General features: G+C 34.6%; 1 protein-coding gene across 5 annotated transcripts in view; it reads left to right on the forward strand.

Annotated features, from left to right (window-relative positions):
- LOC145242518 (protocadherin beta-2-like) overlaps positions 1-23,561 on the forward strand; it is a 329,075-nt gene extending 305,514 nt beyond the window's left edge. For 3 of the 5 annotated variants that reach the window (XM_080105584.1, XM_080105585.1, XM_080105583.1), the window contains one exon: positions 23,000-23,561. In XM_080105584.1, coding sequence (XP_079961710.1) covers positions 23,000-23,448 — 449 coding nt within the window. In that variant the 3' untranslated portion in view covers positions 23,449-23,561. The remainder of the gene's footprint in view (positions 1-22,999) is intronic. The other 2 variants (XM_080105587.1, XM_080105586.1) reach the window with 2 other exon arrangements.
- The last annotated feature ends 608 nt before the right edge of the window (positions 23,562-24,169 follow it).

A 24,169-nucleotide genomic window follows, 5' to 3' on the forward strand; every position in this document is an offset into this window, starting at 1 on the left:
GTTGTTGTTGTTGGTATTATTATCATTATTATTATTATTATTATTATTATTGCTGTTGTTATTATTATTGTTGTTGTTATTATCATTATTATTATTATTATTATTATTATTATTATATTAGTCACCTTTTATGCATTCTGTTATTTTTCTACTGATCTCATTTAGTATTTTATTATTGTGTGCTTTAATTATCTTTTCTAAGTTTTTGCAGCAACTGCAGGACATTTTTTAGTTATTTTTTATTGAATATTTTATGCAAGTGATTGGTTATAGGGAGGTGTTTTTTGTGAGATTTAGAAATTTCTTACCCAGTTTATTTTTTAGTATTTTATTATAGGGTGGTGTATACCAGATAATACTTCCTTTTCTTCTATTTTTAATGTTATTATACATAGTTGTCCACAGACAGCTGTTTTGTAGTTTACAATTCATCAGTGTGAGTAGCTACAGCAAATGTACCCATATCGAGATTTGAAACCTATATTCCAGATCTCATGCAACTGTGATTCACATTGTTGGACATTTGTGCAAAAAATTAAGAAAAGTTTTTGTCACTTTTCTGATTATTTTTTTAACTTCAGCAATATGAATGCGTAACAAAACAAAATATTTCATTCATTACATGAAAAAGATGATTGAATATCAAAGTAATCTTTAAATTTCTTCAGTATTTTCTGTTCTTCCACTTTAGTGCAAATGCAATATTCCGCCTTCCTGGTGGTGAATACTCTTTGTCAGCTTACTATGTATGTGTGCTGACTTAGCATGTATAAGCACTTAACTTCCCTCATATTTTCGTGTTAATTGCCAGTGGCCTTGAAATAGAATGCTAGTTTACAAAGTAAAGGGTGATTTTGTGACTGGGTTCAAATCTCCCTACAAGCAAAAATTATCACTTTTTACATTGATGATTGAATAAGCGTGAAAAGCTAGGGTGTGTAGATATAAAAATAATTGTCAATATTTATTTCATAAATACTATATATATATATATAAATACTATATATATATATATATATATATATATATATATATATATATATATATATATATATATATGGTAATAAAAATAATCATTTACATATGCTCCAAGAATTCAAAATGCATGCATGATCTTTTCTGAGACGATATTATTCTAATCGATATTGAATATCATCATCAACACAGTGAATTAACACCCCATTATACTTAGTGGAACGATAAAATTGTCTCCTTAGAAAAGACGACCTGATCCAATTTCCGTTTGATGAAAACCGGCTTTCTTTTTTGTTGCAGACCATCTACTAGTTGGCCAGTTGTGGACAAATTCCAACAGCGATAGGAGCCTTCTATCATGTCTGAAAGTGACATAATGTTCAGTGAGCGAGATCGGAGATGTGCAGCTGTACAACTCGCGCTCTCTACTGATACAAGTTATAACAACAGAACCATTGTCAGCACCCTCAAAATGAAAATCCGAATGGTTTAATGATTGAGGGCACAACTCAATGCATCAGACGACTCACAGTTATGGCCTTTGGTGTGGTTTCAAATGAGAGTCACATTATGCCACCTCACATCTTTGCCTTCAGAAGGAGTGCTACGACTTTGTACCCTTCTCTCACTGTCCCTCCTCCTCTCCCGACCTGAACCGCTGGACTACTTCATTCGATCATACATTGAGAACATCACCAACATGACCTTCCACAACACTAAAACCAGCCTGATCGCCTCTACCTGCAGCATATTCGCCGAGCTCCCACCAGTGCTTGTGTAAATGGTATGCTCCCAGTTCCGAACCCGTATCGATTGAGGCTGAAAGCGGCTGCATTGAATAGATGTCACCTCTACTACATAAGTTGCCTGAATTGATTTTTACAATAAAAGTTTTCAAATAAAGCTGTATTGTTGTTTCCTTTAGGGCAACAATTTTATCGTTCTACCCTGTAGTTATAGATTAGCATCATGACCCATATGAGGAAAAACAGGAATTATACATAAAATCCGAAGGTAGAAATAAAAATACAATAAGTTAATTGCAAAAGAAACAGTAACTTTTATAAAGCAAACAGATCAGATATACAAGAAAAATTCAAATTGTTTGTATTATAGGCATACATAAAATATATCATAGTCCACTGACTTGGCATTTATAGGTACTTAATTTTCCCCAATTCTTGCGTTAATTACCAGTGGTAAAATGCTAGCCTACAAAGGCAAAAGTGACTTTGTGACAGGGTTCAAATCTTCTGACCAACAGAAATTATCACTTTTTACACTGATGATTGCATAAGCATGAAGCACTCTTGTTTGTAGGTATAAAAATAATTGTTAATATTGATTTAAAAAAATATTATAGTTATAAAGCCCCTTTAAGAAAATAAATGACATCTATGCTGATGACACGACCATCTATGGCAACACATCAAAGGCCGTAAATTATGATGTTCTCTCTGATTCTCTCTCCTCTGATCTTGAGCGTGTGGTACAGTGGGGAAGAAGGTGGCTGGTTACCTTTAATGCATCTAAGACCAAGCTCCTATCTCTACATCATAAATGCTCTGATCCCCATCTGGCATCAATTGAAATGGATGGCTCTCGTCTAAGGGAGGCCCCAGGATTTGATAAGCTCCTGGGTTTGACCTTTACACCTGATCTTAAATGGAACACATACATCAAGTCTGTGGCCTAGGTCGCTGGGAAAATGGTGGGATCCTTCTACCGCTCCAGAAGATATCTCACTAATGATGCAATTCTCTATCTATATAAGAGCCAAGTACGTCCAAAGATGGAGTACTGCTGCCACATCTGGGCTGGGGCTGCAAAAAACAGCCTATCCTGCCTTGACAGAGTACAAAATAGACTCCGTGGCTTGGTAGGGGATGCCCTTTTCTCTACCCTGCAACCTCTTTCCCACAGCGAGCCTGTCATTGTTCTATCGTTATTTCCATGGCAGGTGCTCGTCTGAGCTCCATTCTCTGGTCCTCCCTCGCCAATCTTTCTCAAAAAACACCCGACTAGCTGAAACCACCGTCAATAATTTTCCCCACTCCCTATCTGTGCCTAAATCAAAACGTAGATACCATGAACAAAGTTTCTTTCTTAGAACTGCACGCCTGTGGAACTCTGTTCCGCTTGCCTGTTTCCCTCCCGACTTCAACCTGGATGTCTTCAAGTCCAACACAAACAAATTCCTGATGAACCGTCCACCCCCTAAGTAATGACACCTTCCCAATTCTCCAATACTATTGCTACACTATCCCTTTGATTACTGTACACACAATAATCCTTATCCCTGAGTGGCCATTGGGCCTTGATAAGTGGTGAACTTCATGTAAAAAAAAAAAAAAAATGTGAACCCTTTTGGATATTTTGATATCTATCCCCTGTGCTGAAAATTAACAAAATATTTTGTCACTTTTCAGATAATTTTCCAACTCCAAAAAATATTTTTGGATGATTAATCGGAATCGGGAATTGAAAGAATCGAGACATTTTGGAGTATCAGAATCGATATTGGAATCGGTATTGGAATCAGAAAACATTGTAACCTTTTTCCTGATGCCAAAAAACGATTCCTTTACTATTTTTTTATTTGATTTTGTATAAAAAGAAATCTCTCACCAATGGTAGTAATAATAAAATTAAAAAAAATATTTATTGATTTAAACATTCAATAAAACTAAAGACTATCGATCATTCACTCACAAGTGTGTTCTTACGTTTGAAAAAAATATATGTACATTTAACAAGTATTTTTTTTCTTCTTGATGTAATCAGAAAAAATAACCATTTTATATTTAAACATTTAGAGATTCATAAAGAATCGGAATCGGTAATGCTATCGGAATCGGAAATTTAGTATGCAATTGGTAACATTTTAAGAATATTGGAATCGCCCCGTCACTAATATGACTGTAAAATATTTCATTAGTGATACAAAAAAGAGGATTAACTATTCAAGATAATATTAAAGAGTATTTAAATTCCTTCAACATCTCTTTTTCTTCCGCTTTATGCTGATTATATTTTCCTTTTGTTTTCTATGCAAGAAATTAGGCTCTGTCTGCAGTGACACAGCGTAACAATGGTAGCTATCATTTCCAATTAAAATTCTTAGAAAGCCAGGAAAAATTATTCTTTGGGCATTTGCGCCCGAGGCATGAGAGTCTTTGAGAGATGCTTGGTCCTCATTTAAAACCAACTCTAGTTCTTTGGAAATGTCATTTCGCTTGCTTCCAGTGTGCTCCACAATACCCTCTCTCGCTCCACTTCCATAATAACCCCAGGCAATCTGACATCGAAATCCCAAATTCATGACTACAAAACTGTCCATAATACTTACACGGATATACTACCAACAATTTACACTTCTTATTTAAGTATAGCTAAATCGTTAACGGCGTTGTCTAGTAGGTAAAAAGTACACATATCTGTAAAGACGTTTATATATTTTACTAATCCTTTGGAAGATGCAAAAGCTAAAAAATGCAATGCAGTGTAAGGCTATAATCACCTCTAAGAAGACCTAGTATGAAGATAAATACTATATATTAACTAGTAATTAGAAAAGTTAAGAATAATCTATATAAATAAAACAGTAAATGTGTGTGTGTGTGTGTCTGTCTGTGTATACATATTTAATCGATAAACTCTTAAACTACTGGTCACATAACACAGGAATTAACAGGAAATAGTAATCATACACCAAGAGTGGTTTATAACGAGTAACATCTTTGTTTGTATAGATGAATAACGCATATTTATTTATGCGCATGACCAAATCCAATTAATTTTTCAAGTCGTTTGATATTAAATTTTTTTTATCTCTTAATATCTACAAATATGCCAAAAAAACGAATTTCCAGTTTTTCTAACGTCTTTCATTGTTATTTCGTTACATTTTGTCATCAAGAGCGGAGAACAAGTTGAAATACGAAAAAATAAAATATTTAATAATCAAAAACAACAATTTTTATGCTTCATACGAGGGGCGTGCAGTAAGTAATGCCTCTAATCCACTTTCAGTTGTCTGATCAAGCTGAAATTTTGCATGTTCAATAGTTTATATCTCTACGGGTTATGTAGAAAATTACAGCTCTGAACTAATTGTGGTTTCTGTTTTACAGGTGTTTGAACTGAGTCAGGTGTGAAATGGAACCTGTTGAATGTCGAGCAGTGATCCGGTTTTTGTATTTGAAAAGGCCGCACACCACAGGAGACTTTTGATGAAATGAAAGAAACTTATGGTGATAATGCCCCACCACATGACCTTGTAAAACGCTGGCATCGTGAATTCAAACATGGCCGGAAGTCTGTGGAAACAGCTCCCAGACCTAGTCGCCCCCACTTCTGCCATTGATGAGGCATCTGTCCGTCAAGTTGAGGCTGCCATTTTGGAAGATTGGCACATTACTATTCGCCAAATAGCCCAAGATGTCAAGATTAGTACAGATTCTGTAGAAACTATCATTCATGACCATTTGCATATGCATAAGGTGTCTGCCAGATGGATTCCCAGGTTGCTCACACCATTCCAGAAGCGAGAATGCGTTGAGTGCTCGAGGATGAATTTGGAGATGTGCCAAGAAGATGAGTCAAAGTTTTTCAAAAGACTGATTACACAGAATGAAACCTGGGTCCATCACTATGATCCAGAGAGCAAAGTCGAGTCAATGCAGTGGAAGCACTTAGACTCACCACCTCCAAAGAAGGCAAGGGTGCAGCCCTCCGCTGGCAAGGTCATGCTCACAGTCTTCTGGGATCAGGACGGAGTAGTGATGACAGATTTCCTGACAAAAGATACCACAATTACAGGAGCCTATTATGCTTCCCTTTTGAGGAACTTAAGGGAAGCTATCAAAATCAAGAGGCGGGGCAAGATCAGCAAAGGTACCCTTCTCCTGCAGGACAACACTCCGGTCCACAACTCGCATGTCGCCAGATCAAAAGCACGGGCGTGTGGTTATGAAATCCTTCCCCATCCACCCTACTCTCCTGACCTTGCACCATCTGACTTCCACCTCTACCCAGCCATGAAGTTGTTTTTGAAAGGAAAGCGTTTCCCAGATGATGCAGCCTTGATTTCTGAAGTCACGTTGTGGTTGGAGGACCAACCTGGGGTGTTCTCCAAAAATCGTCTCCAGAGCTGCATCAAACGACACGTTCACTTTTATATATATATATATATATATATATATATATATATATATATATATATATATATATTTCTGTGGAAATATTCTCATTCAGTTATATTTCCTTATAATATATACCAATCTTTATTTAAGAAGCTCAATATAATCACAGAGCATGTACTAAATCAATGACAAAAGTCTATATTCCAAATTTCATGATGTTGACGATCTTACAATTCATTCCTTTAATTCAATAGATTTAAATTTAAATACATTGATTGATTGATTGTAAATTGGTCCACAAAATGAAATTTGGAATATAGACTTTTTCATTGATTTATTACATGCTCTGCAATTACATTGAGCTTCTTAAATAATGATTAGTATATATAAAAAAGAGATAGAAGTGAAAAATTTTGTGCTATGAAACAGATACTGTCAAGAATTGTAAATGTCAACTGAATTAACTTATATATATATATGTTATATATATATATATATATATATATATATATATATATGCATATATATATATAACTACTTAATTTACTCACATAAAATTAATATACGAAAGTATAAATTTATGCGTAAACTTTAAATATTTACTTCAAAAGTGCTCAATACGTAGGTAGAGCTAGTTAGTAAGTTATAAAATATATATGGCAATTAAGCTACACTGAATATTCCGCGTTTCATCCACTCTAGGACACTTCAGGCTTATGCGCATAAGCCTGGAGAGTCCTACAGTGGATGAAACACGGAATATTCAGTGTAGCTTAATCGCTATATATATTTTTAATAACTTACTATATATATATATATATAACTTACTATATATATAAGTATATATATATACTTACTATATATATATACTTACTATATATATATATACTTACTATATATATATAAGTATATATATATATATAACTTACTATATATATATAAGTTTTTAATAACTTACTATATATATATATATATATATATATGCGTGTGTGTGCCCAACTATTTATATGTTTGCTAATATATCTATGATAATATCTATGTGTGTGTCAGTTGCTATTTCAGTATAGCACCATACCGATGGTCATCCTGAGAAAAATATCTACTGACTGAGCGACCGTTCAGCCGATATGTCCAAGTGGTCATCGTCAGTCACTGTGTCCGGGCTCAACAGAAGTTTATGCAGCCACACTTGTCAAACCTTATCATTTGTTATGTCACGCCTCCAGGGCTCCTTATTTCATTGATCAAGCGCCACCTTCCCATGTCTGGCTTGGCATGCGACTCTGCTGGGCCAGGCGAACGCTACGCATAAAATCCATTAATCTCTACACTCTCGGGGGTAATATTGATTAATAACGTAGATAATAATACACGGATGGTATTGATTTTGATGGGGCAGTAGTGATGATGATAACAATAAACCTGGTGATAATGGTGTTTAGGATTCTTCCGAAATGATAATATTATTATCTGCAGGACAATAAAATGGGCTGATTCTGCAGCAATTGGAATTTAGATATTTGATTGAGAATCAGATGGAAACGGCTGCGATGGTGCCAAGTTATAAACGGCTTAAGTCTACTTCACGCTACTTATCATGTATGTATATATATATATATACACATATATATATATATATATATATGTATATATGTATATATATATATTACTGAAATTATATATATATATATATATATAGAGAGAGAGAGAGTAATATATATATATTAAGCTATATATATATAGTAGGTTGTAAATATTTTTCTTATATACATATATATATATATATATATATATATATATATATATATATATATATATATATATATTTATATAAAATGGGTTAAGAAATTCCAACGAAAGAAAGATGTATATTTAAATTGACGAGGACGCTTCACAGAACGTCTGAAACGCGTAAAAACGATTTCAATGATTTAAAAACATTATTACAATGATCCAAACAGAATTCTCAATGAAAAACCAAGACACGGAATAATAAAATAATGTTAAAAAATACACATTGTTGGTGACTACCCCCCTTATTTATTTATATATATATATATATATATATATATATATATATATATATATATATATATGTGTGTGTGTGTATATAGTTATATATATATGTATATATGTTAAGTTATGAATAAATATATAGTAAATTACGAATATATATATATATATATATATATATATATATATATATATATATATATATATATATATAATTATGTCAGACCCCTTAAGAACTCGTTTCTCATCGTGTAGCACGTTACAGTTGAAATAAAGTTGGTCGCTTAATCTCGCATGTGCAGATCATGATATTATAATCATTAGATCACTCTGGACGGACGTTATGACATTTACAAATAAATGTTTAAATTTCAACGAGATTTCTTGCGATTAAGGGACGATTTGCTTCTTGCTAATGGAATCTGAGGTGCCAACGTTGCTATATTCGAATCTCCCGACCGGCAGTAATCATGTCACACTGCACTAACGATCCACAAAAAGGATGAAACACTAGTGTCTTTAGGTATTTGATAATTATTATAGTAAAGAATTATATATATATATATATATATATATATATATATATATATATATATATATATATATATATATATATATATATATATATACCAGAAGCTAACTGTCCAACGCACCATTATTTTGCTGTTTTGCTACCCATACTATTGATTTTGAGTTCCATTGCATACATAATTCAATGCTCAAATTCTATTACTCACGGGGATAATTACAATGGAATGGTATATCCACCAAACATCGGATACACTTTGTCAACACCGAGAAAGCTTTTGGACTACATCAACCAACACACACTCAACGCACCAACGAATAAGACTGCCCCGTATACCTTTCGAAAAATCAATAAAGAACAATATGCTTTTGCTATATGGGAATATTATCTTCTCTCCTGGACCTAATTTCTGTCCACCTGGATTTATAACCCCGAAGGACATTGTACTCCTTCTGATAATGGACTGCCCAGGTTTTATCAACTTCTCTTTTCGTATAATTTTCCCCATATAGTTATCCACAACCACTCAAAAAACTATTTTCAATAATTGTGCTGAAAAGCAAAATAGCGTCCATTCACAGCTTAACATTTTGCTAACCGCATTTCATTTCCTCTGATGATATGAGCCATTATTGAAAATCCATGGATTAAGGAAATTAACATAACACTTTCTATATATTCCTTTTGTCAAACAATAAATTTTTAATTCGAATATATGTGTCTATATGTTGTTTTTTCAGAAATTAAAATTTAACCATATATATATATATATATATATATATATATAGTAATTTATAAAATATATATGGCGATTAAGCTACACTGAATATTCGGCGTTTCATCCACTCTAGGATTCCTCAGGCTGATGCGCATAAGCGTGAGGAATCCTAGAGTGTATGAAACGCCGAATATTCAGTGTAGCTTAATCGCCATATATATTTTATAAATTACTAACTAGCTCTACCTACATATTGAGCCCTTTTGAAGTAAATACTTAAAGTTTACACATAAATCTATACTTTCGTATATTAATTTTATGTGAGTAAATGAAGTAGATATATATATATATATATATATATATATATATATATATATATATATATATTAGCTAGTTGCAAAAATAATGTCGTCGTTTGACGTTCAACTTCAAAAGATCATAATCTTTTCATAATAAATTAAATTACTTGAAATAAAAACCATTAGAATCGACACATTTTTGCCAACGAGAAACAAGTTTATTTATCCGATTATAACATAGAAATCTGGAGTTCCGGAAGTGATGAAGTCATTGAAGGCCGATTCAACATCATCTCTGCATTTTTCATGCCGGAAGTTGTCAAGATGCTTGAGAAAGTATTAATCGGTGGGTGAGAGGTTCGGTAAATATGGCAGATGATGCAGAGTCTCATAGTCCAATTCGTTCAGCTTCTGCAGGGTCAGTTGAGCAACATGTGGAGGAGCATTGGTCCCTTCATATTGACCAATCTCAGGCACATACGTTGGAGTTTCTGGTGCATTTTGTCAATTTGGTGCAATTTCGGCTTTGAGAAGTATTGTGGAGCTTCTCTGGCAGACAACCACTGTGCTGAACGTTTCCAGTTGTCATAGAGGATCCACTAATCGTAATAAATAGTAGGATTAGTCATATAAAAACAAAATTTATACTAGAATGTAATGGATAAGGTTCTGGGCAAAATTCAGTTTTAAGTGACACTTTTATGGATCTGGAAGTTGATGGTTCAATCCTCAGTGCAGGCGATATGAAGAACACAATTACGAATTACATATGCCTTCTACCTGGTCATGGCTGGCAAAATGTGAGAATGTTACCTCTGTAAATTAAATAAAGTGTTCCATACGAAATTCTGTGCAGATTCCTGAGTTCAACAGAAAAGTTCACCAAGATACAACTGAAGATTACATCGCTCTAAACATTGTGTGAATAATATTCATAATGAGAGCAGTTGACGAATAATCCAACTGATCATAATATTCCTTTTTTTACCATTTTCTAACTAAACAAGTGTACACATCCTCCTTCCTCTGTCAAATATTTTTCATGAGCGTTTGCACTAGTATTTATATTCAAATAAAATAACATTTTAATCGGCAAAGTTAAGAAATAAGTATGAAAGAAACAAAGCATCTCAAACTGGAATAGTTAAAAAAAAAAAGAAGAAGAAATAAAAACGTATAAATCGGTATATAAACTTAAGACAGAAATTAAAAAAATTAAAAAATGTAAAATTATCGAAACAGATTGGAGGTGGAAGCAGTTTGACCTGCTATTTTCTTTCTCAAGACACCAAAATACTAGAAATAAATTCATTTGGCAATTTATTCCTTGCTAATTTTCGCGACTGGAAGTGAAATCCGGTGGGGAAAGGGGATTCGTACAATCCTGCTACATGGGACTAATTCATGGAACTAGGTCGTCGCAAATCCCTAAAAGCAGGGGCTAAGTCCCTATACCTACACTGTTATCTTTGTCTAGGAATGGGCCCTTTAAAATGTAACCAGGCACTTGTTACTGGAACAACCACTCTGACACTCAGAGCACACAAAATGTGTAGCAACTCAAAAAATACATGTCCCAGGAAAAGTAAAAAGAATTTCTAGAACGGAAGCGTTTGGACCACTTTTAAGTCCCGTTCGAATATTAAAATCAAGATATAATGATACTGCTGGATTCAGCGTCAGCGTATTTGCAGTTGAAGTGGGTGCAAGGGGATTTGTAGGCTCGTCTGCCTACAATCTCATGAAACAGCTGTCCATCTCAGGAAAGAGTCGAAACAGAGCACTGAAAGCAATGAGTGAGGCAGCGGAGAAGAGCACCAGCTGGATCTGGTCGAGGAGGATTAAAAATCAGCTTTATATATCTTAATTTCCCTAATTTCACGGTAGTTAAGACATCCATCTATGACACTGAAGCATGAAAAAAAAAAAAAAAGACATGGCGGCAGAGAGACATCTGGAAGTCATGATCTGGATGTGCCCCCCCACCCCCAGAGTGTAAGGAGCTAAGGGTTGAAACACTTGATTAAAGGAGTTTTCTCCTCTGAGGACTCTCTCTGCTGCTTACCTCTCCATCTGAGTTTCCTTCCACTTACTTCTAAAATCCTTATTCTAATTTTGATCAAAATCCATTACATGATTTTGACTTTAGAAGATGTGCAAAATTTAAGGATTAAGCTTAAGGGGCCTTAATGAGAAGTAGACATTTAAGGAATTTTGCTTAACTGGTGCCTAATGAATATGAGTTAACTTTAAATGCGAATCTGAAAAAGAGAGAGATAGAGAGATAGAAGTGTTAAAGAAACACGCGAAACTTTTTTTGCACCGGGCAACGCCGGGTAACCCTGCTAGTCATCTGTAATCGTCAAGATAAATATTCTGTCGCACTCCGGGCAACGCCGGATAAATATAACTCGTGCACAATAAATGGTAATAGTTTCAATCTAAGCGACTACAATTCCATAGGGAACACACATTATAGAGAAAGAGAGAAATGATAATTAGTATACGAGAAATCTGTGAAAGGATATAACTCCAGGGGGTGGGGGTAGGGTCTTTAAAAAGTGCCCACCCCCCACCCCAATAGGATGCATGCAAATTAACCCAAGAGATATGGCACTGGAGATATGATAACTGGTTAATATTCCCTTCGATACTGTATCCACTGAGTCATATTTGGCTATGTTAACAAACTTTGTTGCACCTAAACTGAATCAAGAACCACTTGGTCGTCTAAAAGATTATACCGTGCAGGATAAGGTGGGGGCCATATTTTGCGAATGGTTGTTCATGAATTTCTTGATAAAATATTTGGATAGAAATGGATTGGGCAACATTGGAATGGCCGAGATACCCAGGTCTGACATTTATAGATTAGTTCCTGCGCTGGTGCCTTAAATCAGTTGCTTATAATGGCCGTGCTAGAACTACGAAATGATAGCCTAACGAGAAATTGAAGCCATAAAACAAATACCTCCTTCTTTCTGCTTAGAAATGGTCAAATCTCGTGTGTTAAATCTGTTCGAAAATGCATAGAAGCTCACAGATGGCATTTTTGATCATCTCTTATTTGTTTTGTTTTACGACGTATCAACCCCTATTTGCTTTATTTAATCTTGGATCCAGCCATTTTGGGGCGTCTATCTGATGAAGTATTTAGAGAGATTTGATGTGTATATATATATATATATATATATATATATATATTATATGAGAGAAAAAAAAATGACCCGTTGGATCACTAACTGAGATTTGCATTACATTATTTGAAAAATAACTGTGCAAGGCTACTTAAATTAAAATAAAATCCCAAATTAGTTGTTCTGTTACGGCATATAAACCCTATACAGTGTATTTAATGCTGATGGTACGCTTCTTTTAATAATATTGTTCTAGTTTAAAGATTATTATCAAAAAAAAAAAAAAAAAAAAAAAATATATATATATATATATATATATATTGTGGTAGAAAGTTTTTAGATGGAACAAGTCATTGGTACCGTCGGTTTCAAACCCGATAATTAGGACCGTTTTAGATACCCATATCAAGCTCTCTTCAGCCTCATCTCATGAGTATTGGCTGAAAAACTTTCTGTAAACAAAATATAAATACGCCCTTATTTTAGAATTTTCCTTATAATTGAACACTCTGCTGGATTTCTTTTTCCCCCCCCCAAAAAAACTAATGATATATATATATATATATATATATATATATATATATATATATATATATATATATATATATATATATATATATATATACTAGCATTTCAGCCCGACATTGCCCATGTGTTTGGAGGTGTGTGTTGAGCAAAAAAAAATAAATAGTGGTAGTAGGAAGGCAAGCTCGAACACGTATCATGAAGGAGGAAAAAAACGGAAAAAAACGTGACGTCTTTGCTGTTACGACCACCACCAAACCGGAAGAGATGTAGGTTTAATCGAAGAGGGGATGACTTTCGAAAATATCGGCGAAAAAAGCGACCCCTCCCTGTTGAGGGTGAAGATATTAATGTTTTTAGCCAATTTTTCGGTATTTGTCGTCTGAAAGGTCGATTTTCAAAACGATACTTATCTTGTGAAAATCCATCGCCTCTGTCGAAAGTTTTAGGCAGACATGCAAGCATACATACATACATACATTTATATATTGTTGCCTCAAATTTTCGACCCAAACTGATTAAAAAGCTTGCCCTATCTCTGAATACCCTTTTTGTAAAATTTCAAATGTTTAGATCAGAAATTGTCTGAGTAATTTGGTAGAGACCGGAGAGGTCAAATTTTGTAAAACTTTGACCCCTATTCTGACCCCTTAACATTTATTGCTTTGGGCTCCAATCAAGTTATTCAGTTAGATCCATGTCCAAGGAATCTATATTTAAAATTTCAAGTGTCTAGACCCAAAATTATCGGAGGAGTTTGGTAGAGTTCTCAAAGGTCAACTCGTTGAACTTTGACCCCTTAACAGCTAAATTTCTGGCCGAAAACCTGTCACATAGATTTTCCAAGATCTCAGTACACTATATATCAAATTTTTGAGTATGCAGACTGAAAATTAACAGAGTTATTGCAAAGGAAAATGTACACAGACAGACAGACACGCAGACACACACACACTTTCACTTTTATAGATATACTAGCATGGGTGCCCAGCGTTGCCCGGATGTTCGGAGGTGTATGGTGAGCAAAAAAAAAAACGGTCAATTTTTTAAAATTTTACCCCTATTATGACCCCTTAACATTTATTGTTTGGAGCTCAAATTAAGTTATTATGTTAGATCCATGTCCACGGAACCTATATCTAAAATTTCAAGTGGTTAGACCCCAAATTGTTGGAGGAGTTTGGTAGAGTTCTTAAAAGTCAAATCGTTGAACTTTGACCCCTTAACAGCCAAATTTCTGGCCGGAAACCGATCACATAGATTTTCCCAAATCTCAGTACACTGTATATCAAATTTCGAGTCTGTAGACTTAAAATTAACAGAGTTATTGCGAAGGAAACTGTACACACACAAACACACAATATATATGCATATATATATATATATATATATATATATATATATATATATATATATATATATATATATATATATATAAATTGTACAGCATAACCGCATTGACACACCGGTTCTCATTAGATCACTGAGCCTGGTTAGTACCAGATGGGTGACTATTTGGGAATTCTAGGTACTGTATGTTCTCTCTGCTTATGTGAGCATTCATTTCCAGTCGTCCTGAACATACGCTCCACTTGCCACTGGTATTTAACAAGGAGAGATGTGGTTGGAGTTTGCGCACCTCCTGCCACAAAAATTTCACAAATATAAAACTATCAGATCTCAGAATTTAATCCCAAAATGATTTTATTTAATGCTTGTGTGATTCTTTATTTTTAACCTAAATAAGAGATGCATCATTTCTTTTTTAACAAAATAAACAAAATCAAAGCATTGCTTCGGCTAACGTGTTTTACTCTCTACTGCAAAAAGTGTGAGTGGATTGTAGTTACACGAAGACTTTTAGGCCAGGAACAATTGCTAATCGAATCAATGTCCTCATAAAGAAAATTAAATTAAAATCAGGATATGCATCACATTTAACAAACTAACTGATAATATAGTATATTAAGTTATCTAGTCACATTTTACAATTTAAAAATAAATAGCCTTGTATTAAACTCATCGATATTTGATTCTACCTAACCATTTTGTGTTTTTATCTTTCTTCCTTCCAGCATATTTTGTACAATATTAAAATGTCTTTGATTTCAGTTTGTTAAAAATAAAATATTCCCGTTAGGAAGATTGTTATGATGGCAACCATTTTAAATAATGAAGCTAATTATGTAAGAAAGATAAATATTTGGTAGTTAAAATATGAATTATCTCCCTTGTGTTGAGTTATATTAAGCATTTTTTCATTTCTTTTTTTTTTTCTGGCATGTTTATTGCTTATACATGATTTATATATTATTTTTATTTTTTATTTTGTCTCTCGCCTATTTTTGTTTAAATTTTAGTTTTAATTCAAATTAATTTAAAAATCTACAATCAATGGATTCCGGATCACACGCAATATTTTATATATATATATGTGTGTAAAATGCTACTATCAATATTGACAGACTATGGATACCAGCTCTCAGAGTGCCTGCATGTGAAATTTTTGTGGCAAGAGTTGCGCAATCTCCAACCACACTTTTCCTGAGTTGACATTGTTGAATACCAGTGACAAGTGGAGGTTCAGGAGAACTGGAAACAATGCCGAGATAAGCGGAAATCACATACACCGCCTAGAATTCCCAAATGGTCACTCATCTAGTACTAGCCAGGCTCAATTGCTTAACTTCAGTAATCTATTTACTAAAGTCAGTAAGACATGGAAAGTCAAAGTCAAAATAATAAATTTATCAGAAGTCCTGTAGTAGGAGGATTTGCAGAAAAAGGATATGAAAGTTTTTTTAGATCCATGTTATGCGTTCTTTACATCCGTTTAGTAATAAGGTCCAAGTTATGTATTGGGTAATCCGCATAGCTGTGTAGATATCCGAATCGGGCAAGTGCTTGTATAAGATTGTTTGTGGGTCCATTTATTTGCTCTATCTTGCATATCGAGCAATTCTTGTTTAGATGGGATAACTTATAGAATATTACTGCCAATAATATTCTGTAAACCTTACAATCTCACGTTTCCATAACAACTGATTGTTAAATACAAACTATTCTGAAGTATATATATATATATATATATATATATATATATATATATATATATATATATATATATTGTGATCACATGCTGTAATACGACTTCGACAACCATCAAATCAACTGGACAACAAACGGAAACCGAGGGCTTCCATCTACACAAACAATACCATCAATGCGATGCTACACGGTACCAAACACTTCTGTGAACACAACCCGACATGATACAAACAATCCTGTCGATACGGCCTAACACATTACCAGAGCAACCTCGGCAGTTACTCGCTGAACAACTCTGGCACCATACTTTTTGTAGACCTTCAGCGAACACATTTTCGCTGTAGGTGAACCCAATTAAGACACTGACACACAAGGCTTGAGTGCTTCTATGCATGCCCGCCACACATTGTATGATAGTGTTTATACTTGCAATTTATTTTTTGTTATGTGTTTTCTTTTTGACCATGCAGTTTCCATTATAAAATATTATATTTTTGTTCCAGACAAAGAGAAGTAACTCTACATTAACGTGTTTGACTAGGTCAGAATTATTCTCATCTGAAGGCTATCTTAAAATAATGGGTTTTTACTCTGTATTGACGAATATAGAGTTACGTCTTTTTTTAAACATGGTGTTTTTATGAAAATAATTTTGAACCAGTAAATGTATTTTCTGGAAGAAATTAAATCGAATTACATTTCATTGTTCTTAAGAGCATATTGCAATAATCTACTAAAAGAACTGATGAGCTAGAATCAAATATTGATTTTATAGAAAGAAAGCTATCGATGACAAAGAAATGATCAAGATACCGACTTTACTTTATATATTAGATATTAATCGCAACCAAAAGTTACAGAAAGAAACACACGCACAAAACAAAGTAAGTGAGTCTCACTTCTCCACAACATCTGTGTTTGTCCAGCAATTTTGTCGTCTGCGCATATTTTATTTGCTCAACGGCAAAAGTGTCCAGACCAAACACGATTCCCCTTCATTGATTTCTGCATAAATCAATTTTCTATCAATAATATTGGCACTACATATCCTGCAAATAATAATCTATTAAGCTGTTATTTATGGGGTCGCTGTTAACCCCCACCCCCTCGTGGCAGATGTGTATGGCATGTCCTGTTGGTCAAGTTAGAGATCACTACAACCGTTACCCGATTCAAAGAAAGAAAAAAAAATCGACTTACCATCGTCTGTAGTGTCTATAACATATGATAAATCGAAATTTATTTACAGTAAAATAAAATTCCATTAATTTTAATTTTTTATACATTTTTTTAGAACTTTAATATTTTAGCAATATTTTTTGAATTGGCTTATTACCATTATTAGTGTTTTCATTTTTCGTCTTATTTTCTCATGTTAAGATTAGGTTCCAACTTCTACCATTTTGGTCCTGGATATGACCTTAAACTATATCCGATGGCAAGGCCCCAGCTTGCGGGCTTTGGGGAGTGTTGAGCCACCCTTTAATTGCTATTGCTCCCAGGTCTACTCTGACCCGGAGTGGTAGTACCTGTTAGGATCCTAACAATGGGTTAAATAAAAACCGACTTGAAAAAAAAACAAATATATTCTATTAAAAAATTGTTCTTCAAAATAACTGGATTCGGCATTAAATAACCTGAAAAGGGTTGATATGCCATAAAACAAAACAACAAATCAACAATCTACCATTTTGTTCTTACGTCTGCCAGAATCATGTCATCATCAACTGATCCCCTCCTTGTCTTAAACAGCCTATTACATGGCTTTGGGTCATCAACATCAATGTTAGGAAGACCTTGAGGCGTTTCAGATGACACTGAGATGCAATTGTGTGCCATACATTCCCTGAGTAATTTCGAACTGAACCCTTTAATCCATGCAGATTGTTCTCGTTTCGTCATCCATTAAGTGATTCTTATTATATTCTTAGTATCGTCTGTACTGACAATTTAACTGTCAACCCACAAAAAACTGTCACTTAGAACTAGTTATAAGTGTTGAATAGTGGGTTAGGGTTATATAATAATGCAGATGCTAATGCCATTTCTATACTGTTTACACCACGAAAGCGACTGTGATGGTAATTCTTATTTGTTCATTATTATTATTATTATTATTATCATTATTAATATTAATAGTTTCTATGTATGAGACTAGCTTGGGTTCCCGGCGTTGCCCGGGCGTTTGTAGGTATGTATTGAGAAAAAAAAGTTTTAGTAGGCAGGCAGGTTCGAACCCGTGATGCGAAGACAGAAACAAAAGTGGAGGTGTGTATAAGGGTGTTGGTTAAGCCAAAAAAAAGAAGGAAAATTGCGAGCGTAAAAAAAAACAGTGGTAGTAGGCAGGCAGGCTCGAACCTGTACCGCGAAGGAGGAGAAGAAAGTTTAAAAAAAAAATGTATTAGCTGTTGCGCCGATCGCTAAACTGGAAGTGACGTAGGTTTAAATTAAGGCTAGACAATCAAAAAGAGGCAATGACTTTCGAAAATATCAGCGAAAAAGCGACCCCTCCCTGTAGAAAAGTGCCTAGTTTAGAGTGAAGGAATTAATGTTTTAACCAATTTTTCAATATTTGTCGTCCGAAGGGTGGACCTTCAAAATGATACTGATCTCGTGAATATCTATTGCCTTTGTCGAAAGTTTTTGCGAGACACAAAAACATAATACATACATACATACATACATTTAAACAGACGGATGAGATTTATATTATAGAAGAGAGACGTGAAATACAAGTTCTTTTAATCATTGAGGAGGGAAATACATTATTGGTGATGGTGGGGGCAGTTAACACCTGGAAGTGGGTTACACAAAGTTCATATACAAGATGATAGACAAAAATCATATTAGATGACAAACAAAGACAAGGTTTTCAAAACTTGCTCTTTTTTTTATTCCATCCGAATGATATGATCAGGAATTCACGGCCTTTTATATCCTACATTGTCTTATCTCCCCTTCTTCACTTCCAAGAGAGTTTCAGCTACCCCCAATTCTCTCCCTCCGAACTCTCCTCGACTTTTTCACTCAACTAACCGACTCTGAATATTTTCGAAATTCTTTGCCTTCAAAACGTGCTCCTGCCACGTGAGAATATTCACGCGGCCTTTACAATATCACATGCATTAAACACGCTCGGGGCAAAACAAAGACATTCCTTAATTGATATTATCCGATCTCTGACCTCTGGTTTATCATTATTTCTAACTTGCATTGTTCATTCACCTAACTCTGACATAATTATATTTAGTTATTTGAAAGAACAATTAACAATCGCTCTATATTCCTAGCATTGCAATAATTAGGAAGTTTAGTATGTGTGGCGTCACCTCTTAGTTGTTATTATTTCCAGGTCCTTTCTGGGCTGGAATGATAGTCCTTGTCAAGGTTTCATCTATGCAGCAAATAAAATCGTTCCTTGGTAGGACATTACACTGTATTATTCATCTATTATATTAACTGTAGTTGTCTATGTGTGTGTACATGTGTAGCTAAAATTCTAAAACTACAAAACAAACACCCACAAAGTTAGTGTTTTTTTTTTTATTAGTGGTTTCCTGGAGCCATAATATGTAAAATTAAAGAAAAAACATGCTCCCTATGTGCTGATTTTGAATGTGACATTCATCTGAAATTCAGGAATCGTCTGGGCACTTATTTGATGAACTGTCCCCTTCCATGTTAACACTTTAACCATTGTACCGAAAGTCCATTTGGGGCAACGGATACGATGCTAAGTTATAATCAGTTCCAAGTTGATATTCTTCTGTGATGAGGCTTCAATTTAGAAACTTTAGGGTGTGTGGCGTCACCTCTTTGTTATTACTAGCCTGAGTGGCCGGCATTGCCCGGGTGTTTGGAGGTGTGTGTTGAGCACAAAAAAAAGAAAGCAGGTAGGTTCAAACCTGTATCATGAAGGAGGAAAAGAATGTGAAAAAAAAAGAAAATGTGACGTCTTTTCCGTTGCATCAATCACCAAACCAGAAGTCGCGAAGCTTTAAATTAAGGCTAGTCAATCGAAAAGAGGGATGACTTTCGAAAATATCTGCGAAAAAAAGCGACCCTTCTTTGTAGAAAAGTGCCAAGTTGAGGATGAAGGAAGTAATGCTTATAGTCAATTTTGGATATTTGTCGTCCAAAAGGGTCGAGCTTCAAAATGATACCAATCTCGTGAAAATCCGTTGCCTCTGTCAAAAGTTTTAGGCAGACACACATACATACATACATGCATACATTTAAACAGACAGGTGAGATTTATATTATAGATTATTTCCAGGTTCTTTCTGGGATGGAATGATAGTACTTGCCAAGGTCTCATCTATGCAGTAAATAAAATCGCTCCTTGGTATGACATTACATTATATTATTATGACATCTATTATATTAAGTGCAGTTGTCTATGTGTATGTGTACATGTCTAGCTAAAAATCTAAAACTACAAAAGAAACACCCACGAAATTGGATACATAGTATGTAAAATTAAAGAAAAGCATTCTTCTTTGACTCTAAACTGGAACAGATTTCGTCAGCGATGGGGTCTGCTTTCCAGCCACTAAATAAAGGGAGGTAATTCTGTTTTTTTTTTCACTGAGTTTATGTGTGTATCTTCAAAAAGAGGAGTGGGCTGGGCGGAGTAGAAGGGGGAAACGGGAGACGTGGAAACCGAGTAGGGGGAAAGAGAGAGGAATGATGTACATACCGGGTAGACTTGCTAATATTTAATGAATTTAGACAATACAGAACTAGTTAAACTAACAGCCATGATTACATACTGCAAAATATGGGTGACCCAAATTAAATGCCACTCACCTATGGAGTCGTTCATAAAATTCACGATCCATTTTACTGCAGGCCAACCATATCCACTAGGTTTCAGTCTTGAATATCAACAGTCTTTGTTTTATCTCCGATCAACGATATGCTTCCAACGCACACTTCTTTATTACAAGCACCTAATATTGATTTTGAACGTGACATTCATCTTGAATTCAGGAATAGTCTGGGGATTGTTTTGATGAACATTATCTGGGGGGTTATGGTCAGGTAGGCGTGAAGTCTATTCAGGATCACATCTTATACTGATGAGAGGATCACCAAAGTGTCACCACATATCATTCAATAGCGATAAAACAAAGGCTCTTGAACATTCATAATTGAAACTTGGTCAACAAATCATGGAGTTTATTCATATTGAAGTTTGTTTTTGTTTTATAAGGAAATTACAACTTATCAAGGCTCAAAGCCACTTGAGAATAAAGGTAAATGAATATAAGATAGTAGTGTAGTAATTGTTAATGGTGTAAGCCGAGTAGAATTTGGATTATTTATGGGGACGGCTCAACAAGAACTTGTTTACATTAGACTTGAAGGCTACCATATTGTAGTCGGCTGGGAAGCAGGCCAGTGGAACAGTGTTCCACCGGAAGGAAGTTCTAGGAAATAAGCTTTGTTCGTGGAATCTGCATTTAGATTTAGGCACAAACAGCGAGTGGGGAAAATTGTTGATAGTTGGATTGCAGAAAGAATTCTAAATTTTACTAACAATTTTATGAGTGCCATTTTTTTTTTTTTTTTTGGAGGTAGGGTGGAGAACACTATTTGTAAAGAAATTGAAGCATTTCTTCTTATTCAAATGATTCGATTCAATAACTCGAAAACGCTTTGTATTAATGTTGGGAGAATTAATCGGAATCAAAAGCAAGAACTGGAAAATCGGAACTTTCGGGCGTATTGGAATTGGAAAATTTTGTGGCTCTGTTTGATGTCAAAAATCATTCTTTTTAATAGTTTCATTTCTGTTTTTGTTTAAAGTATTCATTTGCTTCCTCACCAAAGCAAATTAGGCACAAGGCCGTTTTTAATGTGGGGTAAAAACCAGCTCCCCTAAAAGTAGGCGAAAAGGGGGCACTCTGGTTACCAAAAATAATAATTGTCCCAGTCCCCTCCATCGACCGGTACAAATCATCCTAAGTGCAGCATCTGAAGAACAGATACTACACTTTGAGGTATTTATTTGCTCCCCCACTGAGCAAATTAGGCACAAGGCCGATTTTTAAAGTGAGGAGTGAAGGGGAAATGGGGGCCAACTCCCTGGGGAGTAGGGGACCTGGATAGTGACAATTGGTATGAAGGGTTGCCCCTACATCAACCAAGGTCTTATATGTGGGGTCGCCCCCACATATGGTCTTTGCTCGCAGTATCTGCCAGAACAGATACTACACTTTGATCCGGGTCACAAGGCCAGTTTAAAGTTTTATTTTCCATTTCTGGTACTAACGATAAAATAGTAAATATTTATTGATTTTAAACTGCCAGGTAAACTAAAACCTATGGATCACCCCCCCCACCACCACCACCACTAGTGTATTACGTTTTTGAACATATAGGCATATATTACACGTGTATTCACGACGTTTTTCGCCACCTCCCCTCTCTCCTCCAGATTTAAAAGGAATCTGAATCGGTAATTGTATCGGAATCGGAAAAGGTATTGGAGTCGTTCCATCACTAGTCAATTGTTGCCATAAAACAACACTAATTAACAGTTCCGTAATTCACAACCTTCTTATTGGTTGATCTCTCTGACGTATTATATTTTTTTTGTCTTTCAGATGTGCAATTCTCCAACGTCTGCATGCCATCAACCCCACGCCGATTTTTCTCCTGCAACAACCCGGCGCCTTCAACTCAAGCACTCAGCTATTCCAATGACCCATTAACAGAGGGCGGATCATTTTACGAAGTGAAGACGAAAGGCCAAAATACATTTCAGGTAGATGCAAGCTATTTCCAAATCGACGCCACAGACAATGACGCCAGGGACGGCAGCCATGCTCAACCCCGAAATCAACCGGAGAAAGTTTGTCACCCCTCACCTCCAAGACCCCTTCCTCCTGTGCCCCACCTGGGACGCTCTCGACCAAATTCCCAGCATTTTCAAAACCAGCAACTACAGAATATGAACCAATCATCGCAAGAATCGTGTCCAGTAAAACCAATCCAGATGTCAAATACAAGAAACCAACTTGGACATCAAGCCGTAAAATCCACGGCGTTGTGAAAAGAGATATTGTACAAAACAAAAAAGAACCCGACAAAATACAGTTTTTTAAATTATCAGTTTTATATTAAAATTATTTTTATCTCCAAATCTAAATGATTTATAGAACAAAACGTATTATTTATTGTGATATATATATATATATATATATATATATATATATATATATATATATATATATATATATATATTAGATTTGTCTTTACATAAGCAGTAGTTTGTTGCTACACAGTAATGAGCATGTTTCGGTCTACTAGTATGTACTAACTAGAGACCTCATCAGGCAACAACCCTTCTCTAGTTGGTAAATACTGGTAGACCGAAACATGCTCATTACTGTGTAGCAACAAACTACTGCTTATGTAAAGACAAATCTAAAATGTAACTTGCTCTACTTCTGTATTGAGCACTCTTGTATAACCCTCGTTATATTTCACTGGTTACCCTACCTTTGGAAAATAGCAACCTCAAATTATATATATATATATATATATATACATATATATATATATATATATATATATATATATATATATATATATATATATATATATATATATATATATAAATAATTGGTTCATATTCAGAATTCAAACTAATTAATAATGAAAGCTACTGAAAAATCTTTATGGTGTACGTATTCATCTTAGAATGGAAATTTCATATTCTAAAAATTATGTAAATTGAACAAGTAGTTTTTTTATACAGAAAATCATTTTTA

The sequence above is a fragment of the Euprymna scolopes genome, chromosome 21 (assembly GCF_053919585.1).
Source record: "Euprymna scolopes isolate OS-2025 chromosome 21, ASM5391958v1, whole genome shotgun sequence".
Taxonomy (NCBI): Eukaryota; Metazoa; Mollusca; class Cephalopoda; order Sepiida; family Sepiolidae; genus Euprymna; species Euprymna scolopes.